A 16,360-nucleotide genomic window follows, 5' to 3' on the forward strand; every position below is an offset into this window, starting at 1 on the left:
AAGGCTGAATTATTTATTGAATATGCTATAAAAAGAGTCCCAGATTTCTTTTTTTAGAATGCAGGGTAATAGAAATGCGAGAAGATGGGCTGGTGCCCTTGACTTGAAAGGGGCATTTGATAATTCCTTGCATCCCAAAATCCTTGCAACTTTTAGGAAAAGTGAATGTCACCCCACAACGTACACAGAACAATTTCTTGCAGATCACCAGGTAACTTTGAAATTATCAGACATCACTGAGTCAAAACAATCTCCCAAGGATGTCCTCAAGGTTCCATCTCAAGACCCACATTATGGAATTTAATAGCCAACAACCTCATTGACACACTATTACAGCTTGAAGATAATCTAGAAGTTGTTTTATATGCAGACGACAGTATGATACTTATTAAAGGATCTCTCAGGACAGAGTACACTCCACACTTGAACAAGCCTTCTCAAAAATACAAGACTGGAGCAAAGATGTACAAACTTGAATGGTGATGGTAGTAGGGCATTTGTGTGTAAGATTAGGAAATAGTGGAATCATGAATAGTTTCCTCAAGAACTTCACTGAAGGACTGAAGGGACAGTTGGGGGATCATAGACTTCTTACTACCAGGGCGAAATCAGACTTGATCGTAAGACCAATGTCCTTATACCATTTATGGTATGTATTTAAATGATTAGCAATATTATTTGCCCAGGGACATTAGCTGTCTGTTCAGCAGCAAATATAATTCCTGGCAATCTCAACAAATTAGAACTAGCAAAACATAATTCAGACATAATGCCAACATTTTGTCAACAGTTTCAACTTTATTGTTTACATCCTTTTGTGAGAGAGTCAGGTATACGAGTGGCTAATCAACTTCCTTACATGGAATCAACATGTCATGCAGCTGCATAGGAAAACACACAATGCACTTCACAGCCATATATGATGTTTTTGACCATCATGGAGACTTTCCTTTAAAATCCTGGCCACTATCTATCAGTAGTGCCTCCTTCCTATGATAAATTTTGTTTCCTCAATATGGTATAACCAAATTAAACACAAAATGCAAATCCTGATAAAATGTAAAGACAGATCTTAATTCTTATGATGAAGTCCTATCGGTCTGTCTCTACTGAAGCACTAAAAGTGACTGACAACATTCTTCCCATAGAGTTAGAACTCAGACTGAGAAATGGTATGTGGGCACTTAAACGAGGCCTTAAGCCCTATGCTGTTACTCGAGAAGTATTGAAAGCAGAAATACCAGTCAAAGCAGCAAAGCAGCAAAGCTCTAAAACTTGAAAATCAATGTTGAGCTATAAGGATCAGAAGGGAAAGGTAACTACACTGTATTCACAGACGGATCCAAGATGGAGGAAAGTGTGGGATCAGGCATGGTTGTTTTTAGTGGTACTTCAGAAATTTATTCAAAATCATTTAAATTAAGTCTGCTATGTACAGTGTTTCAACCAGAGGTACAAGGAATTCAGATGGCTGTAAACACAGAAGCAAACAAAAGATATGAGATCAATGTCATTTGACAAGTTGCGCTGAAAGATCTCATCCAGTGAATCAACCAATCCTGCTGTCATTACAATTACAAATAATATTCATGCTGTACTCGCTACCAACAAAATCACACTTCACTGGATCCAAGGACACACCAGACATTATGGAAATGGATGAGCCAATTTTCTAACTTCCATTATCCTTATATAAGCAGAAACTGAAAGACTTCTACAAATACCTCTGGAATAAATTGTACATATCCTCTTCAAATGCCTCATTCACAAAACTGTTCTTTCCAGATGTATATTGCCGACAGTACAGCAGCATACTCCTGTCAGTCATGCCAACACAATTCCTATCCAACTATGGGAAATTCCTTCAGTATGTTCACAGAATCAGTAAAACCATATCACCCATGTGTCCATGTCAAGAAGAAGCACAGACAGCAGTTCATCTTCTCAACTGATGCAGATTGCTAGTCATCAAGAGGCCCACAAATCTCCACCAGCCAAGTGTTCAGCTAGACAAAGTTATTTCCAACCTTAGGACTATTAGGTGTATGAATGAAGTCTACCGGACCTTAAGACAATGAGAAATATAAGACAGACTCAACAACTATAATTATCTACAACTTTCATGTGCACTCTTGATACTAAATATCCTACAATATACCCAAAGAGTACAAAGGGTAATCCTGTAATGATTAAGAGTGGGGATCCTGCAGGGCAGTGTTATTGAACCTTTATATTTTCATATACATAGAAATGATATGAGTGAAGAACTGGAATCACACATAAGGCTGTTTGCAGATGATGTTATACTGTAGAGTAGTAAATAGTTGTAGGATTGTGAACGACTGCAGGGGCACCGAGACAATGTTGTGAGATGAACAGCTGATAATGATATGAAGGTAAACAGGTCAGAAAGTCAGGTTGCAAGTTTCACTAAGGGAAAAAAATCTTCTCAATTTGAATAGTATCTTGATGGGATGAAAGTGCCTCATGGGGATCACTGTAAGTACTTGGGCCTTAATACAAGGCAATATCTTCATTGGAGTAATCTCATTAATGAGTTTGTAAATAAAGATTACAGATCACTTCATATGGTTGTGAGGGTATTTAGGGGTTGTAGTAAGAATGTAAAGGAGAGGGCATATAAGTCACTGGTAATACTCCAATTAGAGCATGGTTCCAGTGTATGGGACCCACACCAGGACTACTTGATACCAGAACTGGAAAAGATCCGAAGGAAAGCCGCACAATTTTTTCTGGGTGATTTCCGACGAAGGAGTAGTATTATGAAATTGTTGAAAACTTTGGGCTGGGAAGACTTGGAAGTAAGGAGACGAGATGGTCAACTATGTGGTACGTAATACTCATTCAGGACAAATATTTCAGGTCCCCTATGGGAATCAATGTCTATATCGTATGTGGTACGTTTTGAACTGTTAGTGGAGAGACGGCATGGAATAACATTAGTAGATGAATAAGCTTGAGTGGAGCTTATAAAAGTAGACTAGTGGCTTTACGTATCACCAACACAGATAGGTCTTATGGCGACGATGGGATAGGAAAGGCCTAGCATTTGGAAGGAAGCAGCCATGGCCTTAATTAAGGTATGGCCCCAGCATTTGCCTGGTGTGGTAAATGGGAAAGCACGGAAAACCATCCTCAGGGCTGCCGGCAGTGGGATTCAAACCCACTACCTCCTGCATGCAAGCTCACAAAGATCATAATATGAAGATAAAGTTGGAATTCAAGAGGACAAATTGGGGAAAATATTAATTTCTAGGATGAGGAGTAAGGGATTGCAATATATTATCAAAGGAAATATTCAATATATTTCCAAGTTCTTTGAAAATGTTTAAGAAAAAACTAGGTAAACAATTGATAGGGAATCTGCCATCTAGCCAACAGCCCTAAATGCACATTATTGATGATTGGTTGAAGGGTAAAACACAAGGTGAAACTGTTGCTTGAATTTAAAAAACAAGTTTGGATACATTTGTCTGTAAAATTGGACATTTTTGTATTATATAGACCAGTCTGACCAGGGTTACATGTTACAGGATGGAGTTAGTAGGCCATACAGCCAGTGACTCAATGGCAAGTGTCAGGCAGCATTAAATAACCCAACCCTCTAAAGAAGCAGAGGATCCTCCTTAAATAGTTGCTGGTTCCCCAGTGGAGGAAATGCCACAGAAATCCAGCAGGCAGCATCTGTTCTCCAGGTTATTGTTGGCTACAAACATCGTCTTTTCTCCAAGTTAGTTAGGGCCTCATTGAAACCTGGCAAGTAGGTATAAAATACCTTTGGATGTGGTGAGTCCATCGTAATAATAGCCTACATGAAGTATCAAAGTTTGATCAGGACAAATAATTGAATACCCCATTAGCGCCCCACGCATCTCTTGTGTTTCCAGGGAGTTGCAAAAAGTGGATGGAGGTCAATGATCTACTGCTCGGGCCAGCAATGTCCTGGATGAAAATTATGGAGGAAGGAAAAGAATATCTATAACGGAATGTTGATACATATTCACGATAACCACGGTACATAAAAACTACTAAATGGAAAGAAATCCTTCTGATAAAATTGAGAATGGCAGAAATTGAAGTAAATCTTATTGCAAAATAAAGAACAATAATAGTTACACTGTGTGTCCTTCGGTTCCGAGGGTCTTGGGTTCAATTCCCAGCCAAGTCGGGGATTTTAATTGCTTCTGATTAATTCTTCTGGCTTGGGGACAGGGTGTTTGTGTATGTCCCAACACTCTTCTCTTCATGTTCAGACAACACACCACACTACCAACCACCACAGAAACACGCAATAGTGATTACATTCCTCCATATAAGGTTGGTGTCGGGAAGGGCATCCAGCCATAAAACAGGGCCAAATCCACGTGTTCAACACAATTCACACCCGCGACCCCATAGGTGTGGGAAAAGCAGTAGAAGAAGAATAGTTACACTTTTTATTAAAAAACAGCAGTCAAAAAATACTGTCTGATTTTTTTTGGACGACTGGCATATTAAACTGCATTTACCTCAAAAGTAAGATTTTGTGTAATCATGTTTTTTGGCATTCATATGATGATATTGGATATACTCAGTCATTTTATTCTTTCCAAGAAGTATGAGATGTTAAGTGTTTTGGGCCTGTTGTATTATATGCTGTGCAAGACCTTTACTGTCATTTTTTGTGTGGTCCAGTTCTGTGGCTAGTGTTGTCAAAAGTAGGGAATAATCAAATATTATTAAATAAGTAAATCATGTGGTAGAAGTGATACATCTCCTAAATGAATTTACAGTTAGTAATTAACTGCAGGCATTCTATTGCAACAAGTACTTTTTTCAAATAATCCTGATATATTCAATCTTAGCATTTCAATTTTGGTGCTTGAAGAAGTATAGTGGTAATATCACTAAAATTATGAATTTGAGCTGAACTTAGCCAAGATACAAGTTTACAAGTTTTCAGGAAACCCTGAAGATAGTTTTCTGTAGTTTACCATTTTCATACCGGGCAAATGCTGGGGCTGTACCTTAATTCAGTGCATGGCTGCTTTCTTCTCACTTCTACCCATTCCCTATCCCATAGTTGCCATCAAACCTATCTGTGTCAGTGTGACTTAATGCAAATTGTACAAAAAAAAATTAAAAAAGGAGAACAATCCAATAAACAGAGTATGAACCCATTAACTTCTACTTAATTTACCTTTCTAATAATATTCCATCTAGGTATCATTGGCCCAATAAACTCTATATCATTAACATTTTTGAAAAACGTCCCAGATTCTTCTGAAGACTGAGGATGATAGATATTTTGAGGGTTCATTATATACAACCAAGCCTTATGTGAAGTAAACAAAATACTATTTTCCTTTTTTCACATGTTCTCCACATATACAATGTGCAGGTACTGTACTTGTCTAACAAAGACCAGTACAAGTACTACAATGTAGTTTGTGTATGATCCTTCATTTGTTATTAGCCTTACACACAAAGGATTTATATGGGGACATGGACTGAGGGAAACTGTCAAGATTACAGTCTTTTTCAATGAAAAATACTCTTATTTTAAGATGATCAAGCAATGAAAAGAGGCATCTCATGTGTTTTCAACAGAAAAAGGTTAGGCCAGAATAGGACAATAGACAACAAAATTCATGACTAGACATACCTTGGAGATAATTTAGAAGATTAAGGTCCTGTCTTTCATTCAAATCAGCTATACAAAAAAAAAAAAGCCATTTCATTGAAATTGGGGATATTAATTACAATTGCAAACTAAAAGAGAGATAGTGAAATGGCATCTCAGAAAGGGTAGTAATGAACTCTTCTCAGAATGGTTCTGTTTTCAATGCCGTTTTACATGGCAGGCATGGAAGTACACTACAGTACACTAGGTGTGAATTACTCATGCTTCTGAAGTTAGATTTGCTCCCATGTATTGAAGTGCTTTGCTTCTGTGAACTTATAAACTGTTATCATATTTCAGGAACAACCCTCCATATTTCATTTCTAAGGACATACTAGTAGATGACAGGTTTACTGGACCAGTGAAAAGTAATGGGATTACATATGGTTTTATTTAGATTCATGGCATTTTCATCGCACCATGCTTCGGTTATTGCAAGAGATTCAAGTTTAGCTGTGTGGTTGGAAGTTTACAAGATTTCAGTTTTGTAGTTTCAGGTTATCAGCAAATAGGAGGCATTTTATGTCAGTTGAATTTGTGATTGATGAAGATGTACTTGTTCATCTTCAACTTTACCTTACTCATTTGAAAACAATTACCAGTATGCATTTTTTTTTTCAATTTTCTCTAATACATCAATTTATATTTAATCAAAATTTAAATTAATACACTGCTCAAAAGAATAAGAGAAGTACTTTAGTGAACTTACTATTTTCTGCAGGATAATAGTTACAGACTTCCTGGAAATTACATTTCTTCAATTTTACTTTGGAATATATAGTATGTTATTCAAACAGTTATTTAACAAAACATTGAAGATGACAGTTACATTTTATTTCCCTTAGTGAGAAATAAAAATGAAAACTAATTTATATGCAACTAAGCAAGTAAAGTACAACGTAAGTTAGAAATGTGTATTATTTATTATGCAGGAGTAATTTTTACTGTTGATTTTCAGCTCAGAATGTCAAAGCTGGCATGAGGAGACCTCTTTCATTGTTTACTAGTTTTCATTAGAAAAATGAATAATTAATTGTATTACTTATGAACACCTGAAGAAGAAGAATTTATAGATATAGGTTGAAGAGGTTATTATTCTTATATCCCACTAAATACTTTTACTTTTTTCGAAGACACCAAGGTTCCTGAATTTTGTCCCGCAGGCATTCTTTTATGGGCCAGTAAATCTATCGACACGAGGTTGACTTATTTGAGTACCTTCAAATATCACCAGACTGAGCCAGGATCAAACCTGCCAAGTTGGGCTCAAAAGGCCAGCGCTCTACTGTTTGAGCTACTCAGCTCGGCAATTTATAGATGTAAGACAATGGTTGTAAAGACGAACCTGACAGACAATTATTTAAGTATTGACCTACCTGTAAAGGAAAGTTATATTCTGTTATATTGTTATACCTGTATTACTCCACTAACTGAATTACATAATGATGTGTTTCCTTGCCATAATGATCATCGTACAGTTAACTGACTAATACATGTACATAAATATCTCATTTACAGGTTTCTTTGCATCCATTCCTGACTGCCGATCATGCGACTCTCCTCGTACTGTGCATCCAGAATGTATGCCAATTCCGGTTCCTCGAGGAGATCACTACTATCCACAAGTGAACCATACAACTGGAGAGAGACTCTGCTTTCCATTCATGAGATCTCTACCAGGACAACAAAGTTTGGGTATATGGATAGTTAATTGACAAGAGCCTGTCATTATAAGCATGTATTATTAATATATGTACATTACACAATTACACAATGTAAATATTCATGACAAAAACATAGAGTAATTCAGTAGTCTATATTAAGATCTCAGCTCAGGTTGAAGAGGCTGAATGTTCAATAGCTGAAAGAAAGAAAGAAAGAAAGAAAGAAAGAAAGAAAGAAAGAAAGAAAGAAATCGGTGTCAGATTCCCTATGAGTGTTCACCTTGTCTTTTCTTAAATTAATTCAAAGCACTTAGAAATATATCAAATATTTCCCGTAATAAATTACTCCAATCCCTAATTCAGCTTCCTGTAAATGAAAATTTCCCCCAATTTCTCCTCTTGAATTTATCTTCATATCTTTCCTACCTTTAAAAACTCCACTCAAGCTTATTTGTCTACTAATGTCATTCCACTCCGTCTCTACACTGACAGCTCAGAACATGTGCTTAGATAAGCAACTTATCTCCTTACTCCCAAATCTTCCCAGTCCCAAGTTTGCAAAATTTCATAACTCTACTCTTTTGTTACTAGTTTCCGTATCAATTAATCCTGGTGTGGGTTCCATACATTGAAACCATACTCTTTGGGTATTACCAGTGACTTACGCCTTCTCTTTTACATTCTTGCTCATAATCATCATCATCAATGTCCCACTCCAGTCGCCCAGGTGTGGTTAAAAAGCCTTCTCCACTCCTTTCTGTCCTTCCACTTTTCCTACTCCATTACTTCTGCCACATCCAATCCAGCTTCTCTAAATGTCCTTCCAAATCTGATCCATCCACCTTCTTCTCAGTCTTCCAACTGGTCTCTCTCCCTTAACTTCTCTTTCCAATTCCTTTCTTGCTACTCATTCTTTTCCCATTCTATTTACATGTCCGAACATCTCAGACTTGCTTTCTGTACTAACAGTACTATATTTAGCTCTTCTCTGATTTTAATATTTTGAATGCTATCTCTTCTTGTCTTTTTAACCAATGTTCTTAAAAATTTAATTTATGCTGCCTGGATCTTACTATCTTCTCTCAAATCAAAATCTCTTTATTTGCAAATGAGGTGTCTACCTCGGTGGCAAATGGTACACTAAAATACATTATTGTCAAGCACTAAATATTAAATTAACAAGAGAAGAAAATTTTCCTATAATACAATATTATATCATTTACGCTAACAATTTTTTCTATTAAACACACAGTTCATCCTTAATAAATTTACATTGTTTACAAAATTCTACTTATAATATCTCCTGTACAACTTACAAATATAGTCATCATGTGGAATTACTTCAAATTATACTGTACAACTGGTATAAGATTAAAATTTACATTGCATTTATTTTTTCTTTTCTTTACCCATTCTGGAACCTAAGTAGCATAACGACCTGCTGCGTCTTAACCAGAGCCCCTTTTACCACCACTTTTCAGAGTTCCTGAAGGGCCTTCACAGCTACCGTAGCGGTCCCAGGGCCCTCGAAGTCCCCACTGTACTTCACCCCTACAGGCAGTCCCTTACATTGGCTGTCCAAACTCCTTAGACCAGGGGATGGAATTAATTTATTCACACACATTCTTTATTTACATTAATCTGCACTGGTCAAATGCCCTCTAACATTTCATTTATTTTCTCTGTTGTTGTTTATTCTCGTTTTGAATATCTGTACAGATTTTGGAAAAGGATCAAACACTATCCCTGGTAAACTGTTCCACTCCTTCACACCCTTCCCAATGAATGAAAATTTACCCCAATCGCTTCTGCTACAATTCCTTCTAATTTTATATTTGTGGTCAGTCCTGCCGATATAATTATTTTCCAACTGACACCTTGGTTTACCATAGAATATCAGAGACATTTATTTTGACAGTAGACGAGTTCTTGGCTCAAAGTAATTACAGGGAATAGACAAGGCTGTAATCTTTCACCCTTATTGTTATTTACTGAAAGTTATAAAATGGCAGGTAGGGATTCAGGTGGGTGGAAATGTTGTAAACAGTTTAACTTATGCTTTCAATGGCAGTCTGTTCTGAAAGCCTGCAATCTAATATCTAGGAGCTTGAAAAGAGGTACATTGAGAATGATACAAAAATTAGTATTTCTGAGACTAAAGTGATGCCAGTTAGTAAAGAGGACTGAATGTTAGGTTGAGAATACAAAATTGGTACAGGTGGCTCATTTCCAGTATTAAAGATGTGTAGTACAAGAAATGGAATCAAGGTGTAGCAAAGCTAATGCTGTGAGCTCACAGTTGCGATCAGTAGTATTCTGTGAGAAAGATATGATCACTCATACAAAATTATCTTTAAATCAGCCTGTTTTCAGACAAACTTTGCTGTATGGGAGTGAAAGCTGGGTGGATTCAGGATATCTTTTTCATAAGTTGGAAGCAACAGACATGAAGGTACTGAGAATGATTGCTAGTACAAAAAGAAGGAAACAATGGCAGGAGCATACTTGGAATGAGGAGATAAAGGCTAAGTTAGGAATGAACTCGATGAAACAGCTTTGCTGATGGAGTCATGTGAGGTAAATGGAGGAGAACAGGTTACCTAAGGGAATAATGGACTCAGCCATAGAAATTAAGAGAAGCAGAAAGATCAAGGTGATTCTGGTTATTCTCGGTTTTTAATGGTTTAAAGACAAGAGATGTGGAACTAAGTAAGTCCACAGTGCTAGTTGCAAATTTAGGATTATGGAGGTGGATAGTTAATTCACAGGGACTTGCAGACTGCATGCCAAAAGGTATAAACAGTGTGTGTGCGTGTGCGTGCGTGCGCGCGCGCGTGCGTGCGCGCGCGCGCGCGTGTGTGTGTGTGTGTGTGTGTGTGTGTGTGTGTGTGTGTGTGTGTGTGTGTTTACACAAATTGCTAAACATCATAACTGTTATGTAAATATCTTATAACTATTATTCCAACTTTACAGGACATCGAGATCAAATAAATCAGAACTCTGCATTTCTGGACGCTTCCCAAGTATACGGAGAACATGCATGCCAAGCTAGGGACTTGCGTAGCTTTGGCGGTCGCTTGAACGTTACAAGACATCCTGTTAAAGGGAAGGACTTGCTACCACAGTCACCTGAACATCCAGAGTGTAAAGCACCATCAGGATATTGCTTCATAGCAGGTAAATTCTGAACTTCCCAGAAGTTTCTTTTAATATTCTTCCTGATACATTTCTGTTTATGCAGGATATTCATTTCTTTTAACACTCATGCTGATTCTGACATATTTTGAACATTTATGAAGTTAAGAGGAAATTTGATTTCTTCATAGTCCATCCCTATGGCTGATTGTTGCGCTGACTGACTGACTGACTGACTGACTGACACACTTCTTGAAATATCACTGACCTGGTTGGCAATTATAATTTTAAAATATTTAATGGTTGTAGCAGAGGCATTAAGCTTCACTCTGCAGAAGACTGAGAATGAATTTTAATAAAGTCAAAACTTGAATCCCTAAAATGAATTAATTCATGATAAATACTATATCTAAAAAATCATTACAACTTCTTGTTTAACAACCCGTATATTTTTATTATCTTCATGAATTTTTCAGAGTGATTTTGAAATACAACTTAGAGCATTACTGACATGGTAAAACTGAACCAACCATCCTCTCAAATCAGTGAGGGAGCAGTAGGGAACTTGATCGAATCACAGAGGTCAAGAAAATCATGGCATGATAGTAGCTTCAGTGATAAGTTCCAAGTTACTAGTAGTGTCAAGCAGGGATGTGTTATGGCCCATACACACTTTGCATATAGAGTTGGACAAAATATGTGGAGAATATGATGATTCCTGAAACTTTGAAAGGAACACACAACAGAAAAACACAATGACAGGTCAGTGTGAGAAAAGGTAAAAATAGAGAGAAAACACAATAGGACAAGGTCAGTCTCGACATCTTCATAGACTTGTATCTGCAGACAGATCGGCTCTCTCCTCATCAATCCCAGCTCCCCCACATCTTTCTCTTCATGAATTAATTCATCGAGTTATTGATACATCACAGAAGAACCCGGATTGGTTTAATGCTTCTGATGCTGAATGACAGAGACTTGTTGATGATGTGAGACAGGTACTAAAAGAAACAACAGTTGTTGAACTGCTCACAAAAGATCCATTAGGAAGTGAAGACAAAAAACACGTGAATTTAAGAACCAGTGGTGGACAACAAGAGCAGTTAAACGTCAGCACATTGTTGATACATACCAAATAGGAAACTTTTATAAAAGCTTGAGAACCATGATTTTCTTGACCTCTGTGTTTCGATCAATTTCCCTACTGCTCCCTCACTGATTTGAGAGGATGGTTGGTTCAGTTTTACCATGTCGGTAATGCTCTAAGTTGTATTTCAAAATCACTCTGAAAAAACACTGCTGTGATGTACTTGTGAGACAGAGCACATAGACTCATAATGTTCTAGTACAATGGGCTGAGCATTTCACTGAGGTTTTGAATCCAAGTACGCAAAACACTGATCGTGATTATACACTATACTGTAGATTGACTATTAAATGAGAGTTAGTTGAGGACCAAACCTTGGCAAAGTTTGATCATGCTGTGGTTGTATGAAAAATGGAAGAACATCTTATTCAGATAGTCTTCCTGCAGAAATATTTAAATATGTTGGCCTATGTATTATCAACAGGCTTTTTCTTCTTCATCCATTCCCTTTCCGGATTCTCTCTGGGTAGGGTAGTGTGCCAAAGCCCTCCACCTTATTCGATCTTTCCACCATTCCTCTTCTAGTACTTTATTGCTATCGATTCCTCTATTTGCAATACAGTCCACAACAGAGCTCCTCCATCTCATTCTAGGATGTCCTTTGGGTCTCTTTCCAGTCTCTGTATCCATGAATGTTCTCTCTGATATTCTCTCTCCTGGCATTCTCATCATGTGTCCAAACCATTTTAGCTTTGCTATATCAATCTCTTCTTGAAGTTTACACACTCCCACGCTTCTCCTTATTTCCTCATTTTGTATCCTATCCTGTCTTGTCTTTCCCTGTATGCTCCTCAAGAACCTCACTTCAGCTGCTTGTATCTTACTTTGGCTCAGCTTAGTTAACGTCCATGCTGCTGAAGCATAGGTCAGTATAGGTTTATAATAAGATGAGTATAAAACCTTGCACTTCATTGGTACATCTTTGTTCCATATAATGTCTCTCATACACTGGTAGAAACTTGCAGACTGCTGTATTCTTAAATCAATTTCTCCATCCAAATTTCCATCTTGTGATATCACGCTGCCCAAATATTAAAAAATTTTCACTACTTCAAGAGGTTCATTTCCTATTTTTATCACTACCCTGGATTTTCTGTTAGCTCTCGTCATGATCAAAGTCTTACATTTTGCAGTACTAATCTTCATTCCAAAATTTATTATCTCCTCATTCCATAAATCAACTTGTGTCTGTACTTCCTCTTCATTATCTCCTCAAACTACAATGTCATCAGCAAAGATCATAGACTTTACTTGCTCACCCATCATCTTCTCCTTGATATTATGTAGAATTCCATCCATGATGATAATGAAGAGTGAGGGAGACAATACACTTCCCTGTCTTAAGCCTGTCTCAACTCTGAACCATTCAGTTTGACCCACTTTGGTTGTAATATAGCTTTTGCAATTTTGATACAATGCTATTACCATATGCATTGTTTCAACAGGCTATATAACCTAATTTTGCATATGTGGGAGACAGAATGACAGAATGGTACCTCAAGATTGGAAAGATGCCTCTATATGCAAATTATACAAAGGAAAAGGAGATCATTCTGATTGTGGATTGTGCAGAGGCATATTGTTGTGCATAACTGGAAAAACCTTGCTGCACATCATTAACCCATGTCTTGATACTGTATTAGTTGTCAAACAGCTAAAGCAAAAAAAAAAAAAAAAAAAAAGTCTTGAACAACACTGTGACCTCTATTTGTACATTGTTGATTTAGAGAAGACATTTGATCGAGTACCACGGACTGTGTTGTGGTTGATTCTTGAGGAAGCTGGATATCTGGGGAAGTTTGTTAACATCGTGTGCATGGCATGATGGCATCAAGACCCTAGTTCAACACGATAGTAGCTTCACAGATAAGTTCCAAGTTACTAGTAGTGTCAAGCAGGGATGTATTATGGCCCATACACTCTTTGCATTATACTTTGTGACTGGGATGAATGATGTGTTTCAAAATTGCAATGATAAGATTGTTTTGAATGTCAGGACTAACAAAATCATCTTTGATATGTCCCACCTTAGAGCATAGCATAATGTCCGCTGACTACGTATACTCAACATTCTCTATGCCAATGACATATGCCACATGGCTAATACAATGGAAAATTTACGGCAATATCTTGACAAACTAGACATTTCATGTCATAAATTTGTCTTGGTGATCAGTGTATCTAAGACCCAGGTACTGAAGCCAACCTGCTAGAGGTGTATCTATAAACGACACTCCTCTACAAGTAGCTGGAAAGCAACTTGAAGAGGTGACATCTTTTTGATACTTAGGAAGTATGATTTGCAGTGATAACCAGCTGGAAATCAGGATTGCTGCATGTATCACCAAAGCTGCTGCTGCCTTTGCTAAGCTCAGCCAACAAGTTTGAAAATCACATGATTTACTTTTGAGGACTAAGTTGGCTGTTTATAAGCCAATAAACTTGCCTTTTCTTTAGGATGCCTCAGAGACCTAGTGCCTATATGAACTTGATATTCAATGTTTAGACAGTTTACACATGAAATGTCTAAGGGTAATTGTGCAGGTGAAGTGGCAAGATCATATACCCAACTCCAAGTTTCTTCAAAGATACAACATGTACGGCATGGAGTCCCTGCTGATAGAAGGCCAACTAAGTTGGTGTGGATATTTGGTTTGCATGAATGATGTCAGACTACCCAAATCTGTCTTCTGTTTAGAATTTCGCAGTGGTAAACATAAGGTTGGTGGTCAATATCTGTGTTACAAAGACATCCTGAAGCACCACCTGACGTCATGCAGCATATCACTAACCAACTAAAGCTACAATAGGTAAGGAGATTGAGATGGGTGTCTAAACCTATGACCAGGTGCATCTTCTTCTCAAAAAAGAGTAAGCCAAAGTCATTTGTATGATTATGTATTCTTAAGTACAATTGTAGTGTGCACAGTGCAAACAAATATTCCAGACTAAGATTGGATTAGCTAGTCACATCTGCGCACATTCAACTGCAATGCCAAGATGTCACCATCAATGGATAGATCGAGGAGGATATCATCATACATGACTTGAATTGCATTTGTGTGTTCCTTTCCATTATCTGCTTATGTTAACCCATTGGGTTCCTTTCCTCCTTTTGTGTTTGACCTGTATTCCTATTCTTTTACCATATGCATTTATCTTTCCCTCTTTGTCTTTTCCTTTTTCCTTTGTTTATCCAGTTTCTTCTTGTCCTACACTTCCCACATCGGAACTGAGGATCTGTCAGGATGGCCCCTCGATATGTTGGGACCTGCCCTCCTGGTGAGGCTGAGAAGTGGAGGAGGACTCATTGAGGGCTGGGAAGAGATGGATTGAGGGAGCTGGGATTGATGATGAGGGAGCCAATCTGTTTGTAGAAGGCAGTGTATGAAGATGTGAAGATTATCCTTGTCCTTCGGTGTTTTTTTATTCCTCCCTCTTCCCATACTGACCTGCCATGTTTTTCCTGTTATTTGTTCCTGACTTTCTTTATATGACTTTAGTTGCACCTGTTTGCTCCTTTCCATTACCTACAACGGCTACAATTCCAGAAACTGTTGGTATTTTCTGATTTTCTAATCTGGTGACATTGGAGGAATCAATGCTAGTCATTTATAAGAAGAATCATGACTTTCCAAATATTTTGAGAAGAAAATTCCTGCACAACCCTTCAATGGATCTCATCATGTCCTGCATCTTGAGAAGAATACGAAAATAAATGCATCTCTATGAACTGAAGAGGAGGAGCAAATAATTAGTGGGAACTGAAGATAATGAGACACAGGCTAACCATCCAGAAGTCAGAGTATGTAGATACTGTTACAATGTGCAGAAGACACAACTAGAACCACTTTGAAATCCTGCCGTACGTTCTTGAGATGGATTTGCCCTGAGTCTGCCTCCCTTGCTCAAATGATGTAGGAGAGGAGGCATCAGGCAACAAACGTGGTTGAGGACACAGAGGAGCTGCTAATTTCTTGGAAAATCTGTCATATTCTTTAAATGGACTATTGCTAGCTATTAGTACTAAGTTTGAAAATATAAAATTATGTTTCTGAGTGAATAACATCATTATTTAATAGATAGATTGACCTGTAATATATGTACATTAATATGGATGTAACAGAAATGAATTAAAAATGGATGGATGATATATGTCATCTGCTTGAATATTCATGTTAGAATTGAGTATGAGGGTATTATACCTATCTGTGTTTATCCTATTTTCCTCTGCCTTGCTTAGAAATATAGGATCAAGACCAATTCTTTTTGTGAATTGTTCAAAAACTTCACTGATGAGTGATTAGATCGCACGTCAATTATCCAGACTTACATTTTATGACTAATAGTTGAAAATTTTAAATGTTATTGAGCTAAAGTGTTATTTACCATATACTGATAAAAAAATTTATGCTAAATATTTCCTAAATCTAATGTCACATGTTAAACGTAAATATTTATGAGTATAAAGCATGTGGTGCAACTACATATCATCTGTACACATGATAATAAACTTTTCGGCTTTTGCCATGTCAAGGAACAAAGTTCTCTGCGAAACAAAGAATTTCACCTTGTTTTCTTGACATGACAGATACAGACCATGAAAGCATCAATCTGTACATGCCTTCTTATTATTATTCTTCTTCTTCTGTATCCACGTTTCCCACGCCCTGATGGGGCTATGGATGCAAACTATGTGGCACTTGTGGACTTGGCCCTGTGAATAAGTTC

At 37.3% G+C, this 16,360-nt stretch overlaps 1 protein-coding gene across 1 annotated transcript in view; it reads left to right on the forward strand.

The window, feature by feature from the left end:
• The window catches only part of LOC136875911 (uncharacterized), a 469,584-nt gene that overhangs the window by 382,596 nt on the left and 70,628 nt on the right, over positions 1 to 16,360 (forward strand). The window contains exons 18-19 of the mRNA XM_068228250.1: positions 7,202 to 7,378; positions 10,321 to 10,524. Coding sequence (XP_068084351.1) covers positions 7,202 to 7,378; positions 10,321 to 10,524 — 381 coding nt within the window. The remainder of the gene's footprint in view (positions 1 to 7,201; positions 7,379 to 10,320; positions 10,525 to 16,360) is intronic.

This window comes from Anabrus simplex, chromosome 6, assembly GCF_040414725.1.
Source record: "Anabrus simplex isolate iqAnaSimp1 chromosome 6, ASM4041472v1, whole genome shotgun sequence".
NCBI classification, from domain to species: Eukaryota; Metazoa; Arthropoda; class Insecta; order Orthoptera; family Tettigoniidae; genus Anabrus; species Anabrus simplex.